At 41.6% G+C, this 27,425-nt stretch overlaps 1 protein-coding gene and 1 long non-coding RNA gene across 8 annotated transcripts; one reads left to right on the top strand and one right to left on the bottom strand.

Moving 5' to 3' along the window:
- Nucleotides 1–262: 262 nt before the first annotated feature.
- Nucleotides 263–14,051, top strand: LOC128611223 (kelch-like protein 10). 7 transcript variants are annotated; one of them, XM_053630587.1, is made up of 3 exons: nt 263–5,971; nt 12,747–13,846; nt 13,929–14,051. In XM_053630587.1, exon 1 carries the CDS (start codon nt 354–356, stop codon nt 2,133–2,135), a length of 1,782 nt encoding a protein of 593 aa, XP_053486562.1. In that variant the 5' UTR covers nt 263–353; the 3' UTR covers nt 2,136–5,971; nt 12,747–13,846; nt 13,929–14,051. The 7 variants fall into 7 exon arrangements, with proteins under 7 accessions (XP_053486562.1, XP_053486558.1, XP_053486557.1 ...); XM_053630583.1 differs by having other exon boundaries at nt 263–5,221; nt 5,325–5,971; nt 12,747–14,045; XM_053630582.1 differs by having other exon boundaries at nt 263–5,466; nt 5,759–5,971; nt 12,747–14,045.
- LOC128611228 (uncharacterized) lies at nt 10,651–14,074 on the bottom strand. The gene is made up of 3 exons (XR_008386536.1): nt 13,996–14,074; nt 12,739–12,818; nt 10,651–10,897 (listed from the first exon to the last, which is right to left on the bottom strand). It is a non-coding gene; the product is annotated as an uncharacterized LOC128611228 (long non-coding RNA).
- Between the last annotated feature and the right edge of the window lie 13,351 nt (nt 14,075–27,425).

Here is a 27,425-nt window from a genome sequence, read left to right as displayed (position 1 = left end):
TTAATGTAGAATTAATTTTATTTGGGAAATTGACCCTGGGAGGTGTTTTTTTTCCAGGAAAATAAATGGTTCTTTACACCGGACGTATGCATTTTGGACATGCGCAGGATTTAAAGCTGTTTTTAAAGCATTTCACAGAGCCTGAACTGCAGGTTTCTGTCAGGTTCACGGCATCCTGTATGTATCTGTGGCTACAGAATTAGAATTGGAACCTTGGAATCATGTGCTGTTATTCTGAAATCCAAAATCGTAACATTCAGAGTTGAAAAGCTGATCTGCATCAACACAATCCACATTCAGATGAAAGCTGTACATTCAGTAGCTCTGACCTGCACAAAAACACTGGACAAAACATGGGTAAACAGAAGGAAGAGAAGGGAATGGAGAGGAAGGTGGACGCGATGTCCTGCAACATCATCAATGAGTTGCGTTTAGAGAAGCGGTTCTGTGACGGAGTCATCATGGTGGACGGCACTGAGTTCCAAGTGCATAAGATCATCCTGTGCGGCTGCAGCCCGTACTTCATGACTCTCTTCAACAATGGCTTGTACCCTCCTGATAAGCTCAGGTACTGCATCCCTAACGTTTCCGCCGAGATAATGGAGCTGATCATGGAGTACGCGTATATGAGACGTGTTAACATCACGGAGAAAAACGTGTGTAAACTGCTGATCGCTGGTGATTATCTGTTGGTGAACAGCCTGGTGAATGAGTGCTGCGCGTTCCTGAAGGCTCAGCTGTGTCCCAAGAACTGCATTAACATCTGGCGTTTTGCCCACTCCTACTTCTTCGAGAAGTTGAAGCAGCAGGCCTTCTGGTTTATCTTGCACAACTTTGAGGAGATGGTGCGCCTCTCTGAGGAGTTCCTGGATCTGACGGTCGAGCAGCTGAGCGAGATCATCGAGAAGGACGAACTGAACGTGAAAAAGGAGAGCGTGGTGTTCGAGGCCGTCTTACAGTGGATCAAACATGTGCCATGGAAACGGAAAGCACACATAGGAGTGTTACTGCCCAAGGTGCGTCTGCGGCTATTGACACACGATTACCTTATGAACAATGTGAGCAACAATGCTTTAGTGATGGACGACATGACGTGTAAGCCGATCATCACTAGCATTCTGACGGGCATCGATGACCTCAACTCGAGCCTTTCTCTCAGCTCTGATCTCATGAGACTCCGCCTGCCCAGCGCTGTTCTGCTGACCATCGGTGGCTTGCACAACATGGAACCCACCAATGCCATACAAGCGTATGATACGCGAGCAGCATGCTGGGTCAATGTCACGTGCAATGACGAGAGTCCACGAGCCCATCACGGGATGGTGTATCTGAACGGCTTCGTGTACTGCATCGGAGGACTCCACAGTGTTAAATTCCAAAACAGTGTGAGAAGGTTTGACCCCATCACCAGAACCTGGGCTCAGGTGAGCCCCATGTACTTTTGCCGGTGTTTCGTGAGCGTGTGTGTGCTGGATGGTCATATCTATGCGATGGGAGGATTTGATGGCATCGAACATCTGAATACGGTCGAGCGATATGAACCTGAGAATGATCGGTGGAGCATGATCGCACCGATGCACGAACAAAGGAGCAACGCTAGCGCTACATTACTGAACGGCAAAGTGTACATATGCGGAGGGTATAACTGGAGAGAGCATTTGTTCTCGGGGGAGTATTACAGTCCTCAGATGGGAGCGTGGACCGTCATCCCCCCCATGATGAAGAGAAGGAATGGACTGGGCGTGGTTGCGTACGGAGGACAGGTTTATGCTGTCGGGGGATTTGATGGTACTAATGAGCTAAGCGATGTAGAGGTGTATAATCCTCAGACCAATGTGTGGAGACAAGGTCCAGCCATGAAGAGCAAGCACAGAAACTTCGGCATTGAGGTGCTGGACGATCTCCTGTTCGTTCTTGGAGAAAATAATGTGGAGTGTTATGATGAGCAAACTTCTAAATGGCATGCAGTCGAAAACACTGGGATTTCACGCCGTGCTCTGAGCTGCTGTGTGCTGTCTGGTTTACCCAACATAGCCGAGTACGCCGCGCCCCGAGAGAATCCCTTTGGAGTCAGAGCTCACGGAGCACCAGGGGCTACCTCAAACCTCCTGCCAACGTCTGAGATGTACAAATAAACCTCTCACTTCATCAGCATCCTTTTGTTCTCGAGAATCAAATGAAACATTCTGAAACAGTCAAACTCCTGCATTTGCCTTTTGTTTACTCTCTTATGCCACAAGCCGTTGTACTGAAACTCGTAAAACCACAACATCCCTCATGGAGACGTGCGATGGAACAGTTAGCGTCCACCATCCTGAGATCTCACACTCACTCACACACACACACACACACACACACCTGACGTCACAATGACACGGCGGCTCACATGGTCAATGCTGAACAGAATTCCCTTCATGTTATTTTCTACATGATGAAACTGGACTTTGTTGACATGTAGCTTTTGTGTCGTAAGTTTAGGTTTGTGACATAATTCCGCTGATTTTAGCCCAAACTCACTAACGTGATAAAATCACTGTAACGGATCATTTTTACGAGCAAAGATGAAGACAGGGGACGAAGATTATACATCATTTCTCTCTGTACATCACAGAAATAATGCATGTAGATCTTATTAATATGTTTATCCAGCTCAAATATGACCTTGCTCCGAGTATCCACCATTATTTCCGAGCCGAGCCGGAATGCCTTTAGATCGGAACACCAGAAAACTGGTTCTGTACTTTCAGAGCTCGAGTACAACAGCGTACAACGGAGTGCAGCATTAATACCAGCAGATCCACAGTGAGAGACTCTCAGATAATACTATAAACACACCAGGTTCAATTACACTACACTAAAACAACAGAAAAAACATGGATTAGGAAAAAAGGACATAAAATAATGACAAAGAGTAAAGGAAAAGGAGAGCGAGAGAATATATATGTGTGTGTGTGTGAGAGAGAGAGGATGAGAGAGAGAATGATAGAGAGAGAATATGTGTGTGAGAGAGGGAGGATGAGAGAGAGAATGATTGAGAATGAGAAAGAGAGATATGCATGAGAATTAAATAGAAAGCATGAAAATCAGAAATCAAGAGGGGAAAAAAGCAAAGAGGTGAGAGTCAAACACACTACATGAGGGACTGACAGAAAAAGTTTGAAAGAAGATAAGAAATGTAAAAAATAACGGAGAAAAAGAAAGAGCAAAAAAGGAACAATAAAAATGATAAATATGAAAGGGAAAGAAAACATGGTAGAGGAATAAAAAAGGTAGGACATAATTGATAAAGAGCAGGAGAAACCGTGGAAAAGAAGAGGAAGAGAGACAGATAAAGAAAAAAGGAAAGAGAGGAAGGAGAAAAGAGTGAAAGAGGGATGAAAGAAATGAAGAAAGAGAGATTAACGTGTCACCTTGAAGAAGTCGGATTTGTCGGCGATGTGCTTTAACATCCCCTGTGTGAGCTGCGGCCTGATCACCACGGCAACACGACCCTGGCTCGGGCTCATCGGCTGGGCGGAGTCGGCCACACCCACCCATTCTGCTGTCACCATGGCGAAGGACTGATACGAACATAGCATCACTATGTGCTACTTCAACAGTATTTAGAATGATTATGTGCTTCTAGAACCTTAGTTTGAATGACTACGTGCTACTGTGACATTAGTTCGAATGACTACATGCTACTACAACAGGATTTAGAATGATTATGTGCTTCTAGAACCTTATTTCGAATGATTACGTGAATGGTAAAATGGCGCACTTATATAGCGCTTTTATCCGAAGTGCTTTACACTGTGTCTCATTCACCCATTCACACACACACACTCACACACCAATGGCAACAGAGCTGCTATGCAAGGCGCTAACTTCCCATCGGGAGTAACTTGGGGTACAGTGTCTTGCCAAAGGACACTTCGGCATGTGGAGTCATGTGGGTCAGCAATCAAACTGCCAACCCTACGATTAGTGGACAACCCGCTCTACCAACTGACCCACAGCTGCCCTAATTAGTCAAGCTAATGTCAGAAACTCTAGAGCTCAGTTCTGTAAATTAAAGGAAAAATCCACCCTGAATGACTTGAATATTAATCTTTCTAATTGGGATCATTGTTGGCTTTCATAATTTATTTTTGTAATCAAATTTTTAGTTGGCCATTTTAGTTTAAACTTCATTTCATCAACACTTTGGTTTATTTTCACATTTGTTTCCTACATTTGCCACGATGCCATTCAACTACCTGCTGATAGTGGTGCCAGTGGGATTTAGACCTTGCTTCATTTCTAACTAAAGAGACTGAAGCAGCAGCGTTTTAATCTGTCCAACTTCCTCACGTCATCTGTTGCAAAGCTTTAACTTTTATACTAATACCAATATTAACACTGTTGTGCTTGTCATCTTGTAGATCACTAACTAACCAAGCTGTGTCTGCCATAAATCATCGCAATTGTGCCATTTGGTGTCTCTACTACTTTTTTCATTGGATTTCTCATTAATATGACCTTGAACATCACTGGAAAATGGTGAGTAAGAAGTTGTTGTTCATTTGTCAATGAGGCGGCTGTGGCTCAGGTGGTAGAGCGGGTTGTCCACTAATCACAGGGTTGGTGGTTCTATTCCCAGTCCACACGACTCCACGTGCCGAAGTGTCCTTTGGCAAGACGCTGAACCCCAAGTTGCTCCCGATGGCAGGTTTGTGCCTTGCATGGCAGCTCTGCTACCATTGGTGGGTGAATGAGACCCAGTGTAAAGCTGCAGACCATTTACCATCTGTTTTTAGGAGCCAACAGCAAAACCTCACTGTTATGTTGAATTGTTTTTATTCCTTTAGTTGCCTTTAGTTGATAGATGATACTACTGATAGAGGTATCAGTAGTAATCATAAAGCAGCCTCTGACAAATATATTTACAGTTCTGATTATCTGCCCAAATGTTTACCTGTGGCATTCGTGCCACACCCAGGAATTACGGCTCAAACGGGGACGGAAGTCGGCCTGGCCCACGTTGTGGATCTCCAAGGAGAAGCGAAGTTGACGACTCTGTCCGTACAGTCAGTTGGCGTTGGCTGCAGATTTAGATAAACAGTTTTCCTCTGCTGCACAGTAGAGAAAATGCAGCGGCCGATCTTCTATGTAGACACTGTACTCCACCAGAGGGCATTCAGGACCAAGTCTGAAGCCGCTAAGGATTGTGGGAGATGAGGATACATTTATGTTTATTAATGTTTGTCTCTTACTAAAGCAATGACATAAAAAACTTAATAAACCATAAACCAGGTGCTATCATGTAGATTGGTCAATGCACATATTACTTACTGTCTGTGCAGATAACTCCATCAGCAAATGCAGCTCCTGCCCTCTTACGGCTAACACTATGACGCTGACACTCAGTTAGAGTCATCTCGTCTCCACGACACTTCACCCCACTCATCACCATCTCAGTCACGTTGCCGCTGTCCCAGTACCAAGGTTTTTTATTAACAAAGAGGACGATGCTAATGACACAGAACAATGAGTAATCTATTGACCTTATCTCTCATAATAATGAGAGTGCACAAGCAGTCTGATAATAATGGTAGATTAAATCAGATAGATTGTGTTTAGATGTCTGTCATGTATGACTGGAGTACAGATCCATGATATACTATACACGTTTGCATCTACAAAATCATAGCATATTTGTTGTGTTTTTACAAATCTAAATTCAGGAATGCAAATGCTGATATATGCAGCAGTCCTTTGTTATTGTGTTTGTATGCAGGATATAACCAGGGCCTAGATGACGGCAGGCCTCCATGGCCTGCTTAGTGTGTCACCTGGAGCCAACCTGTACAGCTGCTCTGCCCTCGTGGCCTGTACTGCCCCTGACCATACGGATCTCTACATGGATCCCGGATCTCTGCAAGGGCTATTCAGTGAATTACCTGATGACAATCCTGTGAATATAAACTGGAATGCAATTCTATTATGCAAGGTATTCATTCATTCATATTATTGTGTTTTTGTGTCAGTGCTTAACTTTAAGTTGAGCAATTTACACTTTACCTGGCTGCTACCACAATAACTGCTACAGTGAGGGAAAAAAGTATTTGATCCACTGCTGATTTTGTACATTTGCCCACTGACAAAGAAATGATCAGTCTATAATTTTAATGGTAGATTTATTTGAACAGTGAGAGACAGAATAACAAAAAAAAAAATCAGAAAAACGCATGTCAAAAATGTTATAAATTGATTTGCATTTTAATGAGGGAAATATGTATTTGACCCCCTCTCAATCAGAAAGATTTCTGGCTCCCAGGTGTCTTTTATACAGGTAACGAGCTGAGATTAGGAGCACACTCTTAAAGGGAGTGCTCCTAATCTCAGCTTGTTACCTGTATAAAAGACACCTGTCCACAGAAGCAATCAATCAATCAGATTCCAAACTCTCCACCAAGGCCAAGACCAAAGAGCTCTCCAAGGATGTCAGGGACAAGATTGTAGACCTACACAAGTCTGGAATGGGCTACAAGACCATTGCCAAGCAGCTTGGTGAGAAGGTGACAACAGTTGGTGCGATTATTCGCAAATTGAAGAAACACAAAAGAACTGTCAATCTCCCTCGGCCTGGGGCTCCATACAAGATCTCACCTCGTGGAGTTGCAATGATCATGAGAACAGTGAGGAATCAGCCCAGAACTACACGGGAGGATCTTGTCAATGATCTCAAGGCAGCTGGGATCATAGTCACCAAGAAAACAATTGGTAACACACTACGCCGTGAAGGACTGAAATCCTGCAGCGCCCGCAAGGTCCCCCTGCTCAAGAAAGCACATATACATGCCAGTCTGAAGTTTGCCAATGAACATCTGAATGATTCAGAGGACAACTGGGTGAAAGTGTTGTGGTCAGATGAGACCAAAATGGAGCTTTTTGGCATCAACTCAACTCGCCGTGTTTGGAGGAGGAGGAATGCTGCCTATGACCCCAAGAACACCATCCCCACCGTCAAACATGGAGGTGGAAACATTATGCTTTGGGGGTGTTTTTCTGCTAAGGGGGCTAGGACAACTTCACCGCATCAAAGGGACGATGGACGGGGCCATGCACCGTCAAATCTTGGGTGAGAACCTCCTTCCCTCAGCCAGGGCATTGAAAATGGGTCGTGGATGGGTATTCCAGCATGGCAATGACCCAAAACACATGGCCAAGGCAACAAAGGAGTGACTCAAGAAGAAGCACATTAAGTTCCTGGAGTGGCCTAGCCAGTCTCCAGACCTTAATCCCATAGAAAATCTGTGGAGGGAGCTGAAGGTTCGAGTTGCCAAACGTCAGCCTCGAAACCTTAATGACTTGGAGAAGATCTGCAAAGAGGAGTGGGACAAAATCCCTCCTGAGACGTATGCAAACCTGGTGGCCAACTACAAGAAATGTCTGACCTCTGTGATTGCCAACAAGGGTTTTGCCACCAAGTACTAAGTCATGTTTTGCAGAGGGGTCAAATACATATTTCCCTCATTAAAATGCAAATCAATTTTATAACATTTTTTAACATGCGTTTTTCTGGATTTTTTTTTGGTTGTTATTCTGTCTCTCACTGTTCAAATAAATCTACCATTACAATTATAGAATGATCATTTCTTTGTCAGTGGGCAAATGTACAAAATCAGCAGGGGATCAAATACCTTTTTTCCCTCACTTTATATTGCCCCTAGGTGTAAATTAGTGTGATGATGTGAGTGTGCATGGTGCTTTGTAACCTACTGCTATCCCACCCAACGTATATTTCCACCTCACATCCAGTGTTCCAAATCCACCACAACCCTGACCAGTATAAAGTGTTTAGTGAAGAAACAGAAGTGATCTGTTATGAACATTCACAGCAAAAGGTACCAACTCCACTTAGCTAATTAGTAAAGGGCTTCACAAATGGGAGACCTTAAGATTTGATATAACCAAATCTACATGTTCCTTGTTGCTGTGGTGGTACCCTCAATGGTAAACCTTTTGCACGTAAACCTTTAAAGCTTTACTCCAAAAACCAATGACAGTTCATTTATGTACTTTAAATCATTTTTAAAGTTATACTATATTCATGTTTCCAGATGAAAGATGCATATTAAAAGGTATAAATGATGTATCCTTGATTGAGACACTACCCCTGCAACAAGGATAGGTAAAGTTTAGTACTATTATTTCGGAGAGTGTATCTCAATTTTGAATATGGCCCTTAATTTGTCATAATGATGATTGACAGCAAATAAATCATGCTTTTTTTTGCAAATACCTTTCACAGTACCTTTCTCAGTGAGCTTATCCTTTCAAAGACTCAGTTAGTCTATTTTTTGGTCTTTTCAATCTCCTATCCCCCCCCCCCCCTCTTTTTTTCACTGGTTCCTTCCTGTGCCCGCACACATCGCTCATGAACATGGTCTGTGTACCACAGCACTCTCTGCTTACATTTCACCATCTGGTGCGAATCTGCAAAAGTGTCTTTGACGTGGACTGCAGTTTCTGCACAGAAAGAGACAGTGAAAGACACAGACAGACAGACTACGGGCGGGGGGAGGGTCTCCAGCAATATTTTGACATTAGGTCTCACAGATGAAAGTTATTAACTGTCAAGGACCATGCAGATTCTAGTGATATATCATCAGAACAAGAGCAGATTTATGATCAAGTGGATTATGTTTAGAAACTCTCAGAATCAATAATAGTCTAGGATAGTGCTAGGATTTATATGTTTATGTCTATTGTGTACTGTATCTCACTTCATTATAAGACATGACAGCTTTTTTTCCATTGTAGAAGAGATTATTTCAAAGACATATGTGTTCTTTGATTAGCTACTCCTCAATGCGCTAAATTAAGATAAGCATTCAACACTCAATGACTAAGATAAAATGATATGTAAGACTCAAAAAGCAGCCAGCAGCGAAACTCTCTTGGTTGCTTCCTATTTTCCTTATGCTTCAGCTATGCAATCAACACTTCCCATGATTATTCTGAAGACTCATGCCTTATTTGTCCCTTTATCATATTTTTGTTCTATGCAGTACTAAGTTTGGACAAATCTGGAAATGGAAAAAAAAAAAAAGTCATAAAAAATTAGGAAATAAGACATTTTCAATCAATCATTCATCTTTAGTAATCACTTTATCTTGGTAAAGGTTGGGGTGGATCTCGAGCCTATACAGGGCACGAGGCAGGAATGCACCCTGGATGACATTCCAGTTCATCATAAGGCATCATGCTCAAACATTCACACACTCAGTCATATCAATCCACCTTCCAGTATGTTTTTTGGGAAATGAGAAGAAACATAATTCCTTTCCTATGTAGAGTTTACATTCATAAATGTAAGTTGTCAAATTGTAAACCTATTATTTTGGTATTCATACAAGAGATAAAACATTCATTGGTTACAATTTCATCTTCTCTTAACAAAAAACCACTCAGAACATGTACAATTTGCATGACTTGCAAACTGTAATTAATTACTGTAATTAAATAACTGTAATTTTCTTTTAATTTTGGAAATTCCCTCTTTTTTATCATTCATTTATTTAAGTTACTGTCTAATTCTACTTCTGTTTAGAGCTATGGTGCTGTTTGTGTTTTCTTTAACTATTACTTATATTGCTGTTATTCTTAATACTTATTGTTATATCATCTATTTTGGTTAAACCATACTGTAAATTGAATGTTCAAATAAAGCATTTATATATATATATATATATATATATATATATATATATTCACACACTCATATATATATATATTCACACACACACACACACACACACACACACACACATATATATATATATATATATATATATATATATATATAATGAAATTTAACTGTCAATGCTTTACCCTCATGTACACAAAAAACAAAAAACAAACAAACAAAACAAAGAAAACAAAACAAAAAAAACACACACACACCCAGTGACACTGAATATGGTGGACCATTTCAGTTTTCTTTCAACTTACTTATACCGAGGTCATTAATTAAACGGTCTGTCCTGATTATATTGGCAGGACCAGCAATCATGTTCTCATCTGTCACAGACATGCATGTGTGAATGCACTAGAGTGTGTGAATGCACTACAGGTTTCCTCTCCATACACACAAATTGTTAACCTGAAGAATAATGGTGCTGCCAGGGTATACATTTGTCTACAGAAATGATGGACAAATCTTTGTATTTGATGTGATTTGTGTGCGATTTTAGCCCAGCCACTAAGGGACCACCTCTAGCTAAAAGGGAGATTGGAATGGGGGAAAAATGGAAAGCATGGCACTGCAGTTACCTTGTCCAGGGTGTACCCCGCCTTGTGCCCGATGCTCCCTGGGATAGGCTCCAGGTTTCCCGTGACCCTGAAAAGGAGTAAGCGGTAGAAGATGGAGATAGATGGCACTGCAGTTTATTCTAAATTGCAATTTCTTACCCTCAACCTACAAATTACCAGGCTTCATTGTTAGCATAAAAAGCAGTGCACATTCACTTTCAGATCAAGTGGAATTTCACACACACACACACACACACACACACACACACACACACACAGACGCACAAACACACTATTCTCTAGTATCCATGTCAATCCTTCACACTTACAGCCAACGTGGGACGTTATATAATTCATTAAGAGGGACTAAACTTCCATTTGGATCCACCGCTCACCCCACTTAGAGGGAGCATATTATACATGGCAGTCACAATAAACTTTAACAGCTATTAACACTTTAGCGGTTTCTATCTGGTAGATTAAGCTCGATGCTCACAATGGGCTTCTTTCTCCTAAGATAAAGCCCTACTCATGCCTGTATCTGATAAATGTCTTCAGAACGTCCCTTACGCAACCTCAGGATACAGGCACCCGGGCTAGCCTTCAGCTGGAAGTATCCCTGCAAAACACGTTGGAACACAAGACGTAAAAATTAACAACGGATGTGTGAAAGCTTATTACCTCGCACATCGTACACATTCAGAGCAAATGCAAAATGCATTTGACATTTAATATTGTGGTTTAAGCTGCAGTACTGCAGAGTCTTAGATACATAAAAAATATGAAAAACAGAAATATATTAACATACACTATCTTCTCTATTTGACAACAAATGAACACTGGCTTCAAGCATCATGAAGATGATTTAAAAAAAAAAAAAAAGATTTCTCCTGCAGAAATTGGCTTTTACTGGCTTCTGCCTCCACAGGTAAAATGATCAGGGTTCTTTGAAGGCCATACTGTCTGCTGCAGAACTCTTTGATCTTTTCACTGAATATTGCTCTTTAATTTTAGAAAATAATAATATTTTGCTCTTGAGACACACTAATGTGACAATTTTTTTGAACATGGACTGTTAATTAAAATCTGATTTGGAAAACCAATCCAACCCACGAAAAACCTTGTTGATATTTAACACATCCCTAGGTTTGATCTTACCAGGTTGGCCATGACGATGGTATCATGCATGAGTGGCTACTGCTTCATGCCGAGTGTAAATTGCAGTCCTTGTGGAGGCAGACCTGTGGACAGGTCGAAACAATGGCCCTCCAGATCATACACTGTGTTTACAACACCACTGACCTGAGAGTACACAGCACAATCGGACATTGTAAAAATCTAATAATCCCCATCTATGAATTGGCTACATCACTCTCTCCTCTGCACTAATAGCTGGCGAGTGCCGGGTGCTCTGGTGCACTATGGCTGCTACCGCATCATCCCTGTGGTGTTTGAGTAGATCCCCCCCAAAGTCTTTTGACCAAAAGAGTATGTTTCGCTATGTTTTACAAGAAACACACCAGTTTTTCTACAAGTACATCTTGTAGGTGAATGTTGTCTAGGTCGTATGGGCTCTGGACTGCCTCCACCATCCAGCTCTCTGGTGTGACCATGTTCAGCATAAGCAACGGGGATTCTGGGATTTCTGCGAAGCGAGCCATTGGGCCCGGTGACAGCGTGTCGTTCCGCAAGAAAGCCACGTCGGCTTCCATAACAAAACGATAGAAGCTGACGGATAGAATCAATAAACGCAGAGAAAATAATAAGTTTTTATAATGCATGTACGTGTGTGTAGTACAGACACCATGCGAACATATAGGTCACTTTATATAACTGTATACATAAAATATCCTGATAAAATGGTGACTTATGTTTTGGTAGATCAGATCAACTTGACCTCACCGTTCATTAACTTGACAATAATAAAATCGAATGTTTTTTTGACCATGCCAATGCTATGATTTGTCACGCATAGAAAACCTACCAGGAACCTCTATGATTGGTCAGAAGGCTAAACACAAACTCAAAACTAGCTCATTTGTATATTGTGACTTTTGGAATATCTATATTGCAAAGGCCATTACAGTAATAACAATTCAAATTAAATATATTACGCATCCCTAGTAAGCATGCAGAATAAATTTCGTCCTCAGAGCACGTATGTGCATACATTAAAACTGGACCTTCATTACGGTGGCAGAAATGCCATTAGTATAAAAAATTCATTTTCAGTGCTGTGGGTCACACTGTAATTACCAGATTAAGTTTTAAGAACGACAGAACTCACAGAAGGCTCTGTGTTTGTAAGACTTAATGAAAAGAAATGTAATATTTTAATTAACTCATTGTGTTGATAAGGCACAATGATAAGCCTTGTAGATGTCTTAAAAGCATGTGTGTGTGCTTGTGTTTGTTTTCACACACATTGAACAGAAAGGTTAATTTGGTACCGTCTCTCACCTCTTCAGGGGCATCTCTGACAGCTTGGCTCTGCAGTTCATGAACAACTGAACCCTCAAATTTACCAACCTACCAAGCACCTGCAGGAGCGGTACACACACACACACACACACACACACACCACAGGATTCAGCAAGGAGTTATCAGCCTAAAGCTCAGAGTTCATGGCCGTTGCTCTTATTTAACTACTTTATTCAGCACACCACAGAGGCTTAAGCACAAACTGGCACTAGCAGCTACTTAGCCAGTGGTGAGTGCTAGGTCAGTAAACTGGAACAGTATTCACTGTGCACAGAAGGAGGCTGCATTCTCACCCAACACACAATCAATTAACAGCAGCTCTTACGATCAATTATGGGGCCAACTTCTGAGCATCTTTTGTAAGCAGATCCACAGTTGCAACCACATCAAACTTGAGCTCAGACTTGAACCCAATTAAACATCTCTGGAGAGATCTGAAAATGGCTGTGCACTGACGCTCCCCATCCAACCTGATGGAGCTTGAGAAGTCCTGCAAAGAAGAATGGGAGAAACTCCCCAAAAATAGGTGTGCCAAGCTTGTAGCATCATACTCAAAAAGACTTGAGGCTGTAATTGTTGCCAAAGGTGCTTCAACAAAGCATTGAGCAAAGGCTGTGAATACTTATGTACATGTGCTTTTTTTGTTTTTTTATTTTTAATAAATTTGCAAAGATTTCAAACAAACTTCTTCCACATTGTCATCATGGGGTTTTGTTTGTAGAATTTTGAGGAAAATAATGAATTTAATCCATTTTGGAATAAGGCTGTAACATAACAAAATGTGCATGCTCTAGGTTGACTCGCTGTGCTCATTAATTAATTATTTTGTGTGTACATTATAACATTCTCTCCCTAATTTGGTCTTAGCCAGATCCGGCCCACCAGCCAGCTCTGCCCAATCACATGACGGCAGCGACCGACCCGGGGAGGGTGAAAGCTAACACGTGCTTCCTCTGAGACGCATCACGGGGCGGAGTAACGCACTCAGGGGTCGGGGTTTCAGTGCTATCCATCCCCTTTCACATACATGAGCCCATGAACTCCCATGATTGGTTAGTGTCTGCGTCATTGACAGGACAGAGAGACAGTAAGCCCTTCCCACCCAGACAGCACACACACACACACACACACACACACACACACACACAGGATGACATCACACATTTCAGTTTTTCTCTATTTATTATCCCTCACAGACAGACAGGGAGACAGGCAGAGAGGCAGACAGAGACTCACAGTGATGCGTGTGTGCTGCTCGGTGTGTTCTCCTCCAGCTGTTGGTGATACTGATCCGCTTCAAACTTAAACTTGGCCTGCAGGGTGTCGAACGCGTCCTGTAACACACGCACATCCTTTAACCACACACACACACAGGCAGATACACACACACTGTCCGTAACTAACACCACAGCCCATAACTCTGTGATGTTAGTTACGGACGATGGTGAAAGGAATACTATAGTGTACGGAATGCTGAAGTGTAGTGAACAATGAAATGTATGGAATTGCAAAGTGTAAGGAACACTAAAGAATATTGAATACTGGAGTGTACAGGAATTAATAATAAAGGGAGTGTACAAAATACCGGCATGTACGAAATATTAAGGAGTATGGAATACCGAAGGGTACGGAATACTGGAGTGTACAGAAATCAAAGCGTACAGAATACCGGAGCATACGGAATAAAGAAGCATACAGAATATAAAGCGCATTGAATACCGAAGAGTACGGAATATTAAAGAATATGGAATACCGAAGCGTACAGAATACCGGCACGTACAGAATACCGACATGTACAGAATACCGAAGCGCACAGAATACCAGAGCGTACAGAATACCAGCGCATACAGAATACCGAAGCATACGGAATACCAAAGCGTACAGAATACCGAAGTGTAAGGAATATTAAGGAGTATGGAATACCGGAGCATACAGAATACCACAGCGTATGGAATACCGAAGGGTACGGAATACCGAAGCGTACAGAATACCGGAGCATACGGAATACCAAAGGGTACGGAATATTAAGGAGTATGGAATACCGAAGCGTAAATAATACCGGCACGTACAGAATAGCAGCATGTACAGAATACCAAAGTGCACAGAATACCGGAGCGTACAGAATACCAGAGCATAAAGAATACCGAAGCGTACAGAATACCGAAGCGTACGGAATATTAATTGGTATGGAATACCGAAGGGTACGAAATACAGGAGCGTACGGAATACTGAAGGGTACGGAATACCGCAGCGTACAGAATACTGGAGCATACGGAATACCAAAGGGTAAGGAATAGAGGAGTGTACAGAATACCGAAGGGTACGGAATACTGGAGCGTACAGAATACCGAAGCATACAGAATACCGGAGCATACAGAATACCAAAGCATACAGAATACCGAAGTGTACGGAATACCGAAGCATACAGAATATCAAAATGTACAGAATATTAAGGAGTATGGAATACCGAAGCGTACAGAATACCAAAGCGTACGGAATACCGGACCGTAAGGAATACCGAAGTGTACGGAATACCTGATCATACAGAATACCAGAGCGTACAGAATACCAGAGCATACGGAATACTGAAACGTACAGAATACCTGAGCGTACGGAATGTTAAGGAGTATGGACTACCGAAGGGTACGGAATACAGGAGCGTACAGAATACCGGAGCGTACAGAATACCGAAGCGTACAGAATACCTGATCGTACAGAATACCAGAGCGTACGGATTACCAGAGCGTACGGAATACCAAAGCATACGGAATATTAAGGAGTATGGAATACCGAAGGGTACGGAATACTGGAGCGTACGGAATACAGGAGCGAACAGAATACCAAAGGGTACGGAATACCGAAGCGTACGGAATACCAAAGCATACGGGATATTAATGAGTATGGAATACTGAAGCGTACAGAATACCGGCGTTTACAGAATATCGGAGCGTACAGAATTCCGAAGTGTACAGAATACCTGATCGTACAGAATACCAGAGCGTACGGAATACCGAAGCGTACAGAATATCAAAACATGGGGAATATTAAGGAGTTTGGAATACCGAAGCGTAGAGAATACCGGCACGTACAGAATACCAAAGCATAGAGAATACCTAAGCATACAGAATACCGGAGCGTACGGAATACCGAAGCATACAGACTACCAAAGCGTATGGAATATTAATGAGAATGGAACAGAGAAGCATACAGAATATCAGCGTTTAAGGAATACCAGAGCGTACAGAATACCTGATCGTATGGAATACCGGAGCATAAGGAATACCAAAGCATACGGAATACCAAAGCTTACGGAATACCAAAGTGTACGGAATATTAATACGTACGGAATACCGAAGCGTATAGAATACTGGCGTTTACAGAATACCTGATCATACAGAATACCAGAGTGTACGGAATACCCGAGCGTACGGAACGTTAAGGAGTATGGATTACCGAAGGGTACGGAATACCAGAGCGTACGGAATACCGAAGCGTACAGAATCTTAAGGAGTATGGAATACCAAAGGGTACGGAATACAGGAGTGTACGGAATACCGAAGGGCATGGAATACCGACACGTACAGAATACCAAAGCGTACAGAATACCGAAGCATACAAAATACCGGAGCATACAGAATACTGAAGCGTACGGAATACCAAAGCGTATGGAATATTAATGAGTATGGAATACCGAAGCGTACAGAATGCCGAAGCGTACAGAATACCTGATCGTACAGAATACCAGAGCGTACGGATTACCAGAGCGTACGGAATACCAAAGCATACGGAATATTAAGGAGTATGGAATACCGAAGGGTACGGAATACCGGAGCATACGGAATGTTAAAGAGTACGGAATACTGAAGGGTATGGAATACCGAAGCGTACGGAATACAGGAGCGAACAGAATACCAAAGGGTATGGAATACCGAAGCGTACGGAATACCAAAACATACGGAATATTAATGAGTATGGAATACTGAAGCGTACAGAATACCAGCGTTTACAGAATATCGGAGTGTACAGAATTCCGAAGTGTACAGAATACCTGATCGTACAGAATACCAGAGCGTACGGAATATTAAGGAGTATGGAAGACCGAAGGGTACGGAATAACGGAGCGTACGGAATTCAGGAGCGTACGGAATACCGAAGGGTACGGAATACCGGAGCGTACAGAATACCGAAGGGTACGGAATGCAGGAACTTACAGAATACCAAAGGGTACGGAATACATGAACATACAGAATACCGAAGGGTACGGAATACAGGAGCGTACAGAATACCAGAGCGTACGGAATACCGGAGTGTACAGAATACTAAAGGATATGAAATACTGGATAAAAGCTTGGTAAACTGGGAATATAAATTATAATCAGGTTTCTTAAACTGGATAATAATATTCAGAACAGCAGAGAAATGAAACATTAATAACAGGAGTTCAGTGGAACAGCAGCTCACTAAAACTCAGTAACACAGAGTTAGCTAATGAACTAAAAGGTAAATGTCAGTAAATTTCACTGTTAGCTTTGGGCACTGAAGCTGATTCTGATTAGCGTTAGCATTAGTATGATAGTAAACAGACTCCTTTCCTACAGACACTCAGACCTGTCACTTAGCTCTATTATTAATTAATTATTTTTCTATGGATATATATATATATATATATATATATATATATATATATATATATATATATATATATATATATGTGTGTGTGTGTGTGTGTGTGTGTGTGTGTGTGTGTATGTGTGCGCATTAATAACATACTCTAGTATGTGTACTCTAGTTATCCTGCCTTCACAATTTTTTGTAAAAAAATTGTAGACAATGCTACATTGTAAGAAGAGATAAAAGTCAGTAGAGCACTGGACATATCTTCTGGTTGTCTTGTAATGAGGTGTAAGGTAAACGTGCTAACCACTAAGCCACGAAGCTGTGTAGGACATCGGAAATGCCACTGCAGCTGGACTTTGCTTTTCCTTTTGACATGGTACGTTCGTGTAAATATGTAAAAATGCAAACGGTAATGCCATCTTGCATTTTAGTTTGAATTATGTCACAATTTCTGTGTCCACAAATACAATTTGCAACAACATGACAATCTGTTTACTTAACAGAAATACAATTTGCCATTAGTTTTGAAAATAGTCCAGAGAATACTTCCACAGATAACGGTAAACAGCGCTCTGGACGGTTAAACAAATCAAGTGTAAAATATAAATTAATGTATATACTACATGATACAAACGTTGTACCAGTTTTAACGTTTTATTGCATTTTGTTCCTGCTGGGATCAGGATAATCCCATCCATCCATCCATCCATCTTCTACCGCTTACTCCTTTTCAGGGTCACGGGGAACCTGGAGCCTATCCCAGGAGGCATCGGGCACAAGGCAGGGTACACCCTGGACATGGTACCAGTCCATCGCAGGGCACAATCATATACACACTCACACACCCATTCATACACTACGGACACTTTAGACATGCCAATCAGCCTACCATGCATGTCTTTGGACTGGGAGAGGAAACAGGAGTACCTGGAGGAAACCCCCGCAGCAGGGGGAGAACATGCAAACTCCGCACACACATGGCCCCGGTGGGACAGGATAATCCCAATCCTACTAAAAAGTTTTGAACAAACTCATACTGAAGGTTTGATCCAGATCAAACGCAAGATCCGATTACATTATCTAATCTGATTTCAGACTCCTTTTTTTCTTTTCTTCTTTTGAACAAACCGGTTTGAAGATTAGATCCAATCCGATAGCCAAAATCCCGACCTGATTACTTATGAACAACTGGGCCTTAGTTACAACAGAGACTCCGGAGAGGAGGGTCTGTTCTCCATGTGCTGGATCAAAGACAGTATCCAATGCTAATCAGAGAGTCATAGAGCTGAGAATCCACGACAGAAGCAAACACCAGGGCAAATCCAAAGAGTAATCAAGAGTCTCAGAACTAATAATAAAGATCAGCCAGACCTCACAACTACAAGGTGTGTGCAGTATAGCTAACGTGTGATCAAAAAGTCATTGGAGGACATCAATTACCTATTTTTTCTAAACTCGTTAATGTTTCATGATCATTGTAGCTTTGGCCATGGCACCACAAACACCCCGTCACTCAGCAGTGGTTTATTCCTTACGTATACCTCAGATCTGGGTTTAAAAAACGGAAAACAGTGGGCGGAGTCAAGAGCTGTATTAAGTAACATTTATTTTTGTAAATACTTTTCTAACTCTCATTAGGACAATACTAAAATAAATTACCAATGGTCTCAGGGGCATTTTTATTTTTTTAAATTTATTTACTTTTTTACAAAAGCACCACAGTCCTCTTCCATATGAATTTCAAAGCGTTGTAACAGACCACAGAGACTTTTACAGATGAACAATAATCAGAGAGCAGCTGTGTGTGCTGTCTCGCAATCACACTGAATAAAGAAATTCAATTGTATCTGGTACGTTAATGGAGGACAAAAAGGTCAAAGTTCTTATTTACAATGTATTACTTTTGGGAGAGGTTTTTTAAAATAAATAAATAAATAAATAAATACAGCCTTATTAAAAAAAGTCTATTAATTAGCCTACATTTTTTTGTATTCTGTGATTTCATATCATTGCTATGGTGCCTGGTTCGTGAACCTTATGCTGTTCAACAACAACAACAACAATAATAATAACAATAATAATAATAATAATAATAATAATGTTTCACATATTGTACGTGCAAATAATTCTAACAGTATAAAAATAAATGTGGGAATCGACAATAGAATCAAATTAAATAAATAAATCAAAATGGCAAAAATTCTAAAACACAAAATCAATCAAATTATTTTAAACAGACATTTACAGACTATTAACATTTTAAGTGAATGGTATTTTATTTTGTATGATTTCACATTTTATAACATTTTAGCCTATTTAAAACGTAAATTATAAAATAGCCGCGAAAACACTGCACTGTCATTTAAAATTACATTTATAGGTCATATTTTATATCTGTATATATAATTATTTGTTGTGTTTTTTTGTTATTCGTGTGTTTTGTTTATTCGTTGTGCACTGTAGCGCGAATTAGCTGTTACGTCATTCATGAATGACATCATAATAAGAACAGTAGAACGTAATATTAACATTGTAGAAGCTAACTACTATTACGTGTCAGTATTTTAACCTAACGTTCGGCTCAGCAGCAGATAAATAGCTGCTCTAACGCAGAGATGCTGAGGCTCTGAGACGCATCATCAAAATGAGCGGATTAGATAAAGGAATCCAGTCTGATTGGTGAGGAAATGCTGCAAAAGTCTGGACTTATAGCCAATGAAGACTTGAAGTACGATTAAATGCACCTGGACTCCAGAAACATCTTTAAGGGCAGTTCACATCTCTAACCAAGCTTCACCTCTTATAATAATAAGAATAATAACATCGAGAAGATTCCAGGATTAGAGCAGCTCACTTGAAGGGTTGGATACACTCGTGAAACTTCAAGACCTGAGTTTGTTCAACATTTCTGTAGTTAATAGATGCACTGCAGAACCTGCATATCCTCTCACTTGGTAACAATTTGATCTCGCAGCTTGACCATGTAATATACTTAATAAAGAACCTGCGTGTAACAGGGTTAGCAATGTTACTGTACATGTTATGACTTTCACCAAAATGACACTTTTTTTTCAGTTAATGGTTCTTGTGGGACCATCTCTCCCGAACATCAAGTAGAATGGTGAATAGCCGGTTGAAACATGGATCCGGCTATTGTAGGCCATAACTAACTCGGGTAGATACTGCTTCCAGTTCTTTTTCTTTTCTGGGGGTAGGGTCCTTAGCATGTTAAGCATGGTTCTATTGAATCTTTCACACTGGGAATTACCCTGTGGGTGATACGGACTTGTGCAGCTCTTTCCAATTCCATATACTTTATATAGTTCTTTGGTGACACTAGCTTCAAAACATCGACCTTGGTCGGAATGTAGTCGTGCAGGACAGCCGTAGTGGACAAATCAATGCTGCACAAGTGCTTTTGCCGTGGTGAGAGCAGTCTGATTCCTTGTAGGCACTGCCACCGTGAAGTGAGTGAACATGTCAGTTAAGACGAGGACATTCTCATACCCTCCCACAGATGCTTCCAACAGAGAATAATCCATAGCGAGGACTTCCAGCGGTGCAGACACATTAGTGCAGGTCATTGGAGCTGGGATTTTAGGGAACACATCCTTTGTGAGAGTGCATCTCTTGCACTCATGAATCCAGTTTAGAACATCCTTGATCATAGTTGGCCAGTAATGCTTCGTCTCATGCGCTCCAGCGTGCTTCTTGGTCCAAAATGGCCACTATGATCGTGCTGACTCTCATACACATTGTAACGTAATGATTCTGGGACCACCAACTGACAAATTTCTTCTTTGTCTCTTGGGTCAAGGATAGTTCGGAACAACACACCCCTTTTTAGCTTCAGCCAGTGGAATTGTCCAGCAAGCCTTTTTAGCCCCACATCTAGGCCCCACTGCTCTATTGGGCTCAATTTCTTATGGGTCAGTACAACATAGTAGATTGGTGCTATATTAGGATAGATCTTTTGTAGCTCCTCTATATCGCTTCAGCTATATCCAAGGACTTTCCCTGTCACAGATGCCTGGACTGATACCTGTACTTTGTGCATTCAAATAGTCCAAAGGGAGTAGTGACGGCTGTCTTTCCCCTGTCTTCCTCACTCATGGCCACTTAGAAATAGCCTGACGTTAGGTCAAGTGTGGAGAACAGCTGCGCATTCCCCAAGGCATCTAGTGATTCCTCCACACGAGGGAGAGGATAAGCGTCTTTGAAGGTCACTTTATTCAGCCTTCTATAATCACAGCAAAAGCGCACGCTGCCATCCTTCTTGATGACAATCACAGCCGGTGATGCCCAAGGACCACAGCTTTCTCTGAGTACACCTTGAGACACCAAATCTCAAACATGTTTTTTTACTTCCTGAAACACCTGGCGTGGGATTGGGCGATGTCTTTGGTTAATGGGAGGAGCATCTCCTGTAGGGATGTTGTGTGTGACTGCTGTCATATAACCGAAGTCAAAATCATTCTTTGAGAACACGTCACTGTGCTTTGTCAACAAGTCCCGCAGTTTTTCACGCTGAGTTTCTGTGAATTCTTCAAGGTTTGTTTGCACTGCAACAGGCAACCGCTCTGTGGCACTTTCCTCAGCTTCTACCTGATGTTGCTGCACAGCCTTGACGTGCAGAGCACCCTCCTTCTCCTCAAACTCAACAAGCACTTTTGGGACAACCTCCTGCGGCTTACACAGAGTTGCTATCCTACACCGAGGCATAAGCTTTACAGCCCTTTTGCTAGAATTCAGCACTCTTACCGGGACTTTACCATCAGCTGTCTTGGCGAGCACATTAGCAATCAGAACACTCTTGGGCAAGCTGACTTCTGGTGAGGCCTCCACCAACACTTGGCAGCTCACTTTTGGTAGTATTCTACAGCGACCTTCCAAAACACACTCACTAAATGGGGGGATAGTTATTGCTTTCTTCTCAGCTACGTTCACAAAGCCAATCTTGTCTCCATTGTTTAATGCTTCAGTCTGTGTCTTAATGTTTGCCAATACTGGCTGGACTTTTGCCTCCCTGACACCATGGCTGTACCTGTCCATCTTCCTCATACCTTCAGCAGCCATGAATAGATCTTTGAGGTCACTCAACACATTCATCCCAACAATACCAGGTAACCCTTTCAACTCTGTCACATTGGGGTTGCTATCTCTGATCACAAACACGCACTTTCCATACAGCGTCTTCCCCATGCAGTCTATGTCTGCTTTCAAGCACCCTATAACGGTAATATCTAGGCCATTTGCCGCTGTGAGTCGGACCCAGTTGGCAGATGAGAGCACAACCTCTCCGAAATGAGCCTTAAAATGTGACTCTGTTATAGTAGTCACCTCCGACCCCGTGTCCAATAGGCAGATAGTCCTGATACCAGCAATCTTCACGTCACTGGTAAGACAATCTCCAAAAGCACTTTCACAAAGGATCTTGGAAACATTCTCTGCTTCGCAGCCTGCAGTGTGACTTCTAATAACGGATGCACCTAAACTCTTCCGCACCGAGGTCTCTTGGTCAGCAGCCATTTCCATCTCAGCTGTGTGCCTCAGAGGTTGCGCTCCACTTGGGTTTTCTCTGCTCTGAGAACAGCGTCAACTAGTGTGTCCAGGCTTACCACACATATAGCAGATATGTCTTCCTTCACCATCTTTTAAAGGTGCATTTTTTGTCTTTCCCTCCTTCACTTTCTCTTTGTTATTCACAATCTGAAAGAGACTCTTCCTGTCGGGCAGCTCTCTGTTGAATTGCTTCATGAAGCCTCTCGCTGGTGAGAGGGGCTGAAGGGCACTCTGTCACTGTAGTAACATGAATGGTACCCCTTGAATGAGTACTGCTTCTAGCATTACTTGAAGCTTGCACTTCCTCTTCCTCTGACCAAGTAATAGCCTCCTGCATAAGCTGGATAAACGTCAGATCCTTCTCAGCTTTGACTCTCCTCTTCTTTTCACGTCGCAGTGAATCATCCTTGAGGCCCAACACAAGCTGCTCTTTCAGTACACCATCAGCATCAGCGATTCTGGATGGTTCCCGGTTTTGGATGATGTTCAGTTTCTCTTGCAAGTCATATGCATAAGAGCAGATTGTTTCTCCCGGCATTTGTTTGCGATCACAAAAATCTTTCAGCCTGCAGCCAATGGGAATTTTATCCCCATAAGTCTGGTCTAAAGCATCGAAGATCTCATCCACTGACCTCTCTTTTCCCTGGAGCATAAATTTGATTGTCATTTTGGCTTTATCTTTTAAGTACTGCTTAACAAACTCTATTTTATCCCCTTCAGGGACTTTCATCATTTTGAAGGCAGACTTCATCGAGTTTATCCACTCTTCTATACTCGATTCATCACGCTTGGAAGGACATCCGCTGAACTCTGGGAGTTTACGGTCCCTTGGGATGTAAACGGCAGATGGAGCTCTTTGAACAGCAGCCTGTTGATCAATAACAGCCTTAGCAAGTGAAAGCGCTTCTCTCTGTTCGGGCCTGGCCTGTTCCAACATACCTGTCTGTTCACCAAACCTCCTTTGCATCTCATCAAACTGCCTTTTTAACTCTTCCAGTTCAGCCATAGCTCCAGCTCCAAAATAAGGAATGTGCACTTAATCAGAATAGTACTTGGTTGATCCTGTTCGTGATGCCAAAATGTGGCGGAAGGAATGTACAACCGCCTTGTGGGGGAATTATTCAACACTTAACTAAGGAAGACTGAGTGAGCAACAGGATCCTAGTCCCCCCACCCAATGCTTTTAGTCTCTGTACAACTTGTGGTTGTATATTGGTACCTATCATGTTGCAATGTAGTGATGCTCAAGATGAGGTGAGGTGGGCTTCAGGATTTGTTCTGTAGCATGGCAGCCACCTGAAGTGTGTGTATAGATAACAAGGTAAGTATAGTTAACTACAAGCATCCACCCTCCCCGGATCTAACAGGATAGAGAGACGCCCCCACTCCTTAGTAAGTGAAAGAATTAGCATTGACAGTTTTCAGTTTAACTAACAAATGTGTTTATTCACTATGGGTGAATTTGTAACAAAGTAAAATTGAAGGAACAAAAATAATTAAAATAAACTTTGGCTATTTAAATTTAACTGTAAACAAACAAAACAACAGTTGGTCAGAATTCCTCTTTGACCACGCTGAAGTAATTCCCGAGTCAGTTCAGCTCACCATAGAAACTTCCGAACCCAACAGGATGCTAAACAGTCCAATCACGTGTCAGAATGTTCATGAACACATAGGAAGAGTATATAAATCCCCTTTAGGAAAAGTTTCTGGTCATGGTTCCATGAATAAAAGTTTTTCCAACTCAATTGTTTGGTCTTTACCCCTTAGGAAGGAAACACGATGACTTGTGTGTTCAGTGCTACCAGTGCTCAGTTGAAAATGGGAAGCATAATGTACATCACCACTCTTATAACTTGGATGAGGCACTGAATGGTGTCCAGCAGATGGCAGGGTAATGTCTCTCCACCCAATGACCCCCAGCGATTGTGCTCACCCTCAAAGCCGCAATCTCGGCCAACGGAGATCCAATCGAGAAGACGGGCGACACACGACCCCATCCAATAAGTCCCTTACGTTTTTTATTCGTTTGAACAAACAAAACGAAACTTGTAAGCGTTGTAATATACCCAAAGTTAACTCTTCAGCTCCACTCTCGCCGCTGCTCTAATTCTCTCTCTCACCACGCCACTCCTCGTACACGTCAACGCAATATCAAAATAAAAGTCTCTACTAAACGACTTTGTAGGTTCCCCTACATAACATTACTCTGTTCTAATTCACATCCTTCAAAGCACTGGCATGTTCCGCCTACTCTCACAATCCCCGAAACACACCCACACCCAAAGTCTCCATAAAACGTATGAGACAGCAGTGTTTCCCACAAATAACCAAAAGTTGTCCACAATATGTAAACAACTCGGAGAGCAAGCTGAACCAACCAACAATGTCACCAACAATGTCACCTTGCGCATGATCCCTCAAATAAAAGATTCATCTGGCATACTCCATACAGACCCTAATACCATTAACTCAGTCTTTTTCTCATTCTATTCCTCTCTGTATACGTCTGAATTTCCATCTGGAACTTCTGAAATGTATGCTTTTTTAAGCAGTCTCAACTTCCCTACCATTAACTCAGATGTTGCTAAAGATCTTGATTCACCAGTAACCTTAAAGGAAATCAACCTAGCTATAAATAGCATGCAAAACAATAAAGCTCCTGGCCCAGTAGATTCCCAGTAGAATTTTTCAAAAGATTTAAATCTAAACTGTCCCCTTTGTTGCATTCTGTATATAAGGAATCTCTGCAGGATGGCTCTCTTAATACTACTTTATGACAAGCCTCTATAAATCTGCTTTTAAAAAAAGACAAAGATCCGAATCTCTGCAGCTCTTACAGACCCCTCTGCTTGATAAATGTGGATGCTAAGATTCTAGCTAAGGCTTTGGCTGGTCGCTTGGAAAGAATCCATCCTGTCATAGTTTCAGAAGAACAAACTGGATTTATAAAGGGGCGTCAGCTATTTTACAATGTCTGCACCCTTTTAAACATTATCTACTCCAAACCCTCCGTTACAACCCCCAAAGTAGTGATCTCAGTCGATGCTGAAAAAGCGTTCGACAGGGTTGAATGGGACTACCTGCTTACTGTATTACATAAATTTGGATTGGGTGATCAATATAACCAGAACTCTAATTTCACTTTTCTCTGCTAACTTCTCCCCATTAATGTCTAAAATCAAAACTGACCTTCAGCGACGGAGGTCTTTACCTCTGTAGCTTATAGGAAGAATTAACACGGTAAAAATGAATATCCTGCCTAAGTTCCTCTTTTTATTCCAATGTCTCCCTCTATTCTTATCAAAACGTTTTTTTAAGACTATTGATCGGGACATTTCTAGCTTTTTATGGTGTGGAAAGGCACCTAGAATAAGTAAGCCAATTCCTTCAGAGATGTAAACTCAATGTTGGCCTTTCTCTCCCAAATCTCCAGCTGTATTACTGGGCATCACACATTCACAAAATCTTATTTTGGTCGAAACCAGCGCATTCCCCGTGGTGTACGTTAGAGGTACATTCATGAGGCTCGTCCTCTTCAATGGCTCTGCTTACCTCATCTATTTCCACCAATTTCTCTGGCTTTACAGATAACCCAGTGGTTAGTTCAACTCAAAAAATCTAGTACCAGTTCAGGAAGAATTTTAAATTTATTTCCGCGTCTACTTTAGTTCCGTTACTGAAAAATCACTCTTTCCAACCTGCACTATCTGACCCCACGTTTGCTATCTGGCATGACAAAGGTCTCAAAACCTTCAAAGATTTCTACAGGGACGGTGCTTTTCGTGGCTTTGCAGATCTTTCTAGTGAATTTCAGCTTCCACTGTCCCATCTTTTTTGCTATTTTCAAGTTAGACACTGCGCAAAATCATTATTTCCTACTTTTCCCTCTTCACCCCCAAATCAACTATGGGATGATTTTCTTTCTTCCGACCCTCTTCAGAAATCTCTTATTTCAAGAATTTATAATAAACTTTTATCCTATGACAGCTCACCTATCACTAAAATCAAGGTTGCTTGGGAGGGTGAATTGGGGTTGACCCTACATGAAGCCTGGTGGGACGTTGCCCTTAAAAAGATCCACACAAGCTCATCTTGTGCTCATCTCTCTTTGATACAGTTCAAGGTATTGCACAGGATTCATTTCTCCAAAACACATCTGTCACAGATTTATCCTGTTCCCCGTGACCCTGAAAAGGAGTAAGCGGTTGAAGATGGATGGATGGATATTTCTTAGCGAGTATGTACGAATGTATGAATGTGTGTTCCCATTGGTATGCAAAACCTTTCAATGAAAATATATATTTTTAAAAACTCTTAAAAAATATGTTTGACGTGCGTTAAATTAAAAGCAGAATTATTTAGATCACCTTTATTGAGGTTTGTAATATTTAATTGTCTTTAATTTATTTATTCATTTTCATATGGTTCATTTACATGTGATTCATTTTCATGTGATTCATATTCACGAGATTCATATTCAAGTG

This window comes from Ictalurus furcatus, chromosome 8, assembly GCF_023375685.1.
Source record: "Ictalurus furcatus strain D&B chromosome 8, Billie_1.0, whole genome shotgun sequence".
NCBI lineage: Eukaryota > Metazoa > Chordata > Actinopteri > Siluriformes > Ictaluridae > Ictalurus > Ictalurus furcatus.
This window is presented reverse-complemented; position numbering and strand designations above follow the sequence as displayed.

Coding starts and splice junctions, on each gene's coding strand:
- LOC128611223 (XM_053630587.1), top strand. CDS start 354: ATGGGTAAACAGAAGGAAGAGAAGGGAATGGAGAGGAAGGTGGACGCG.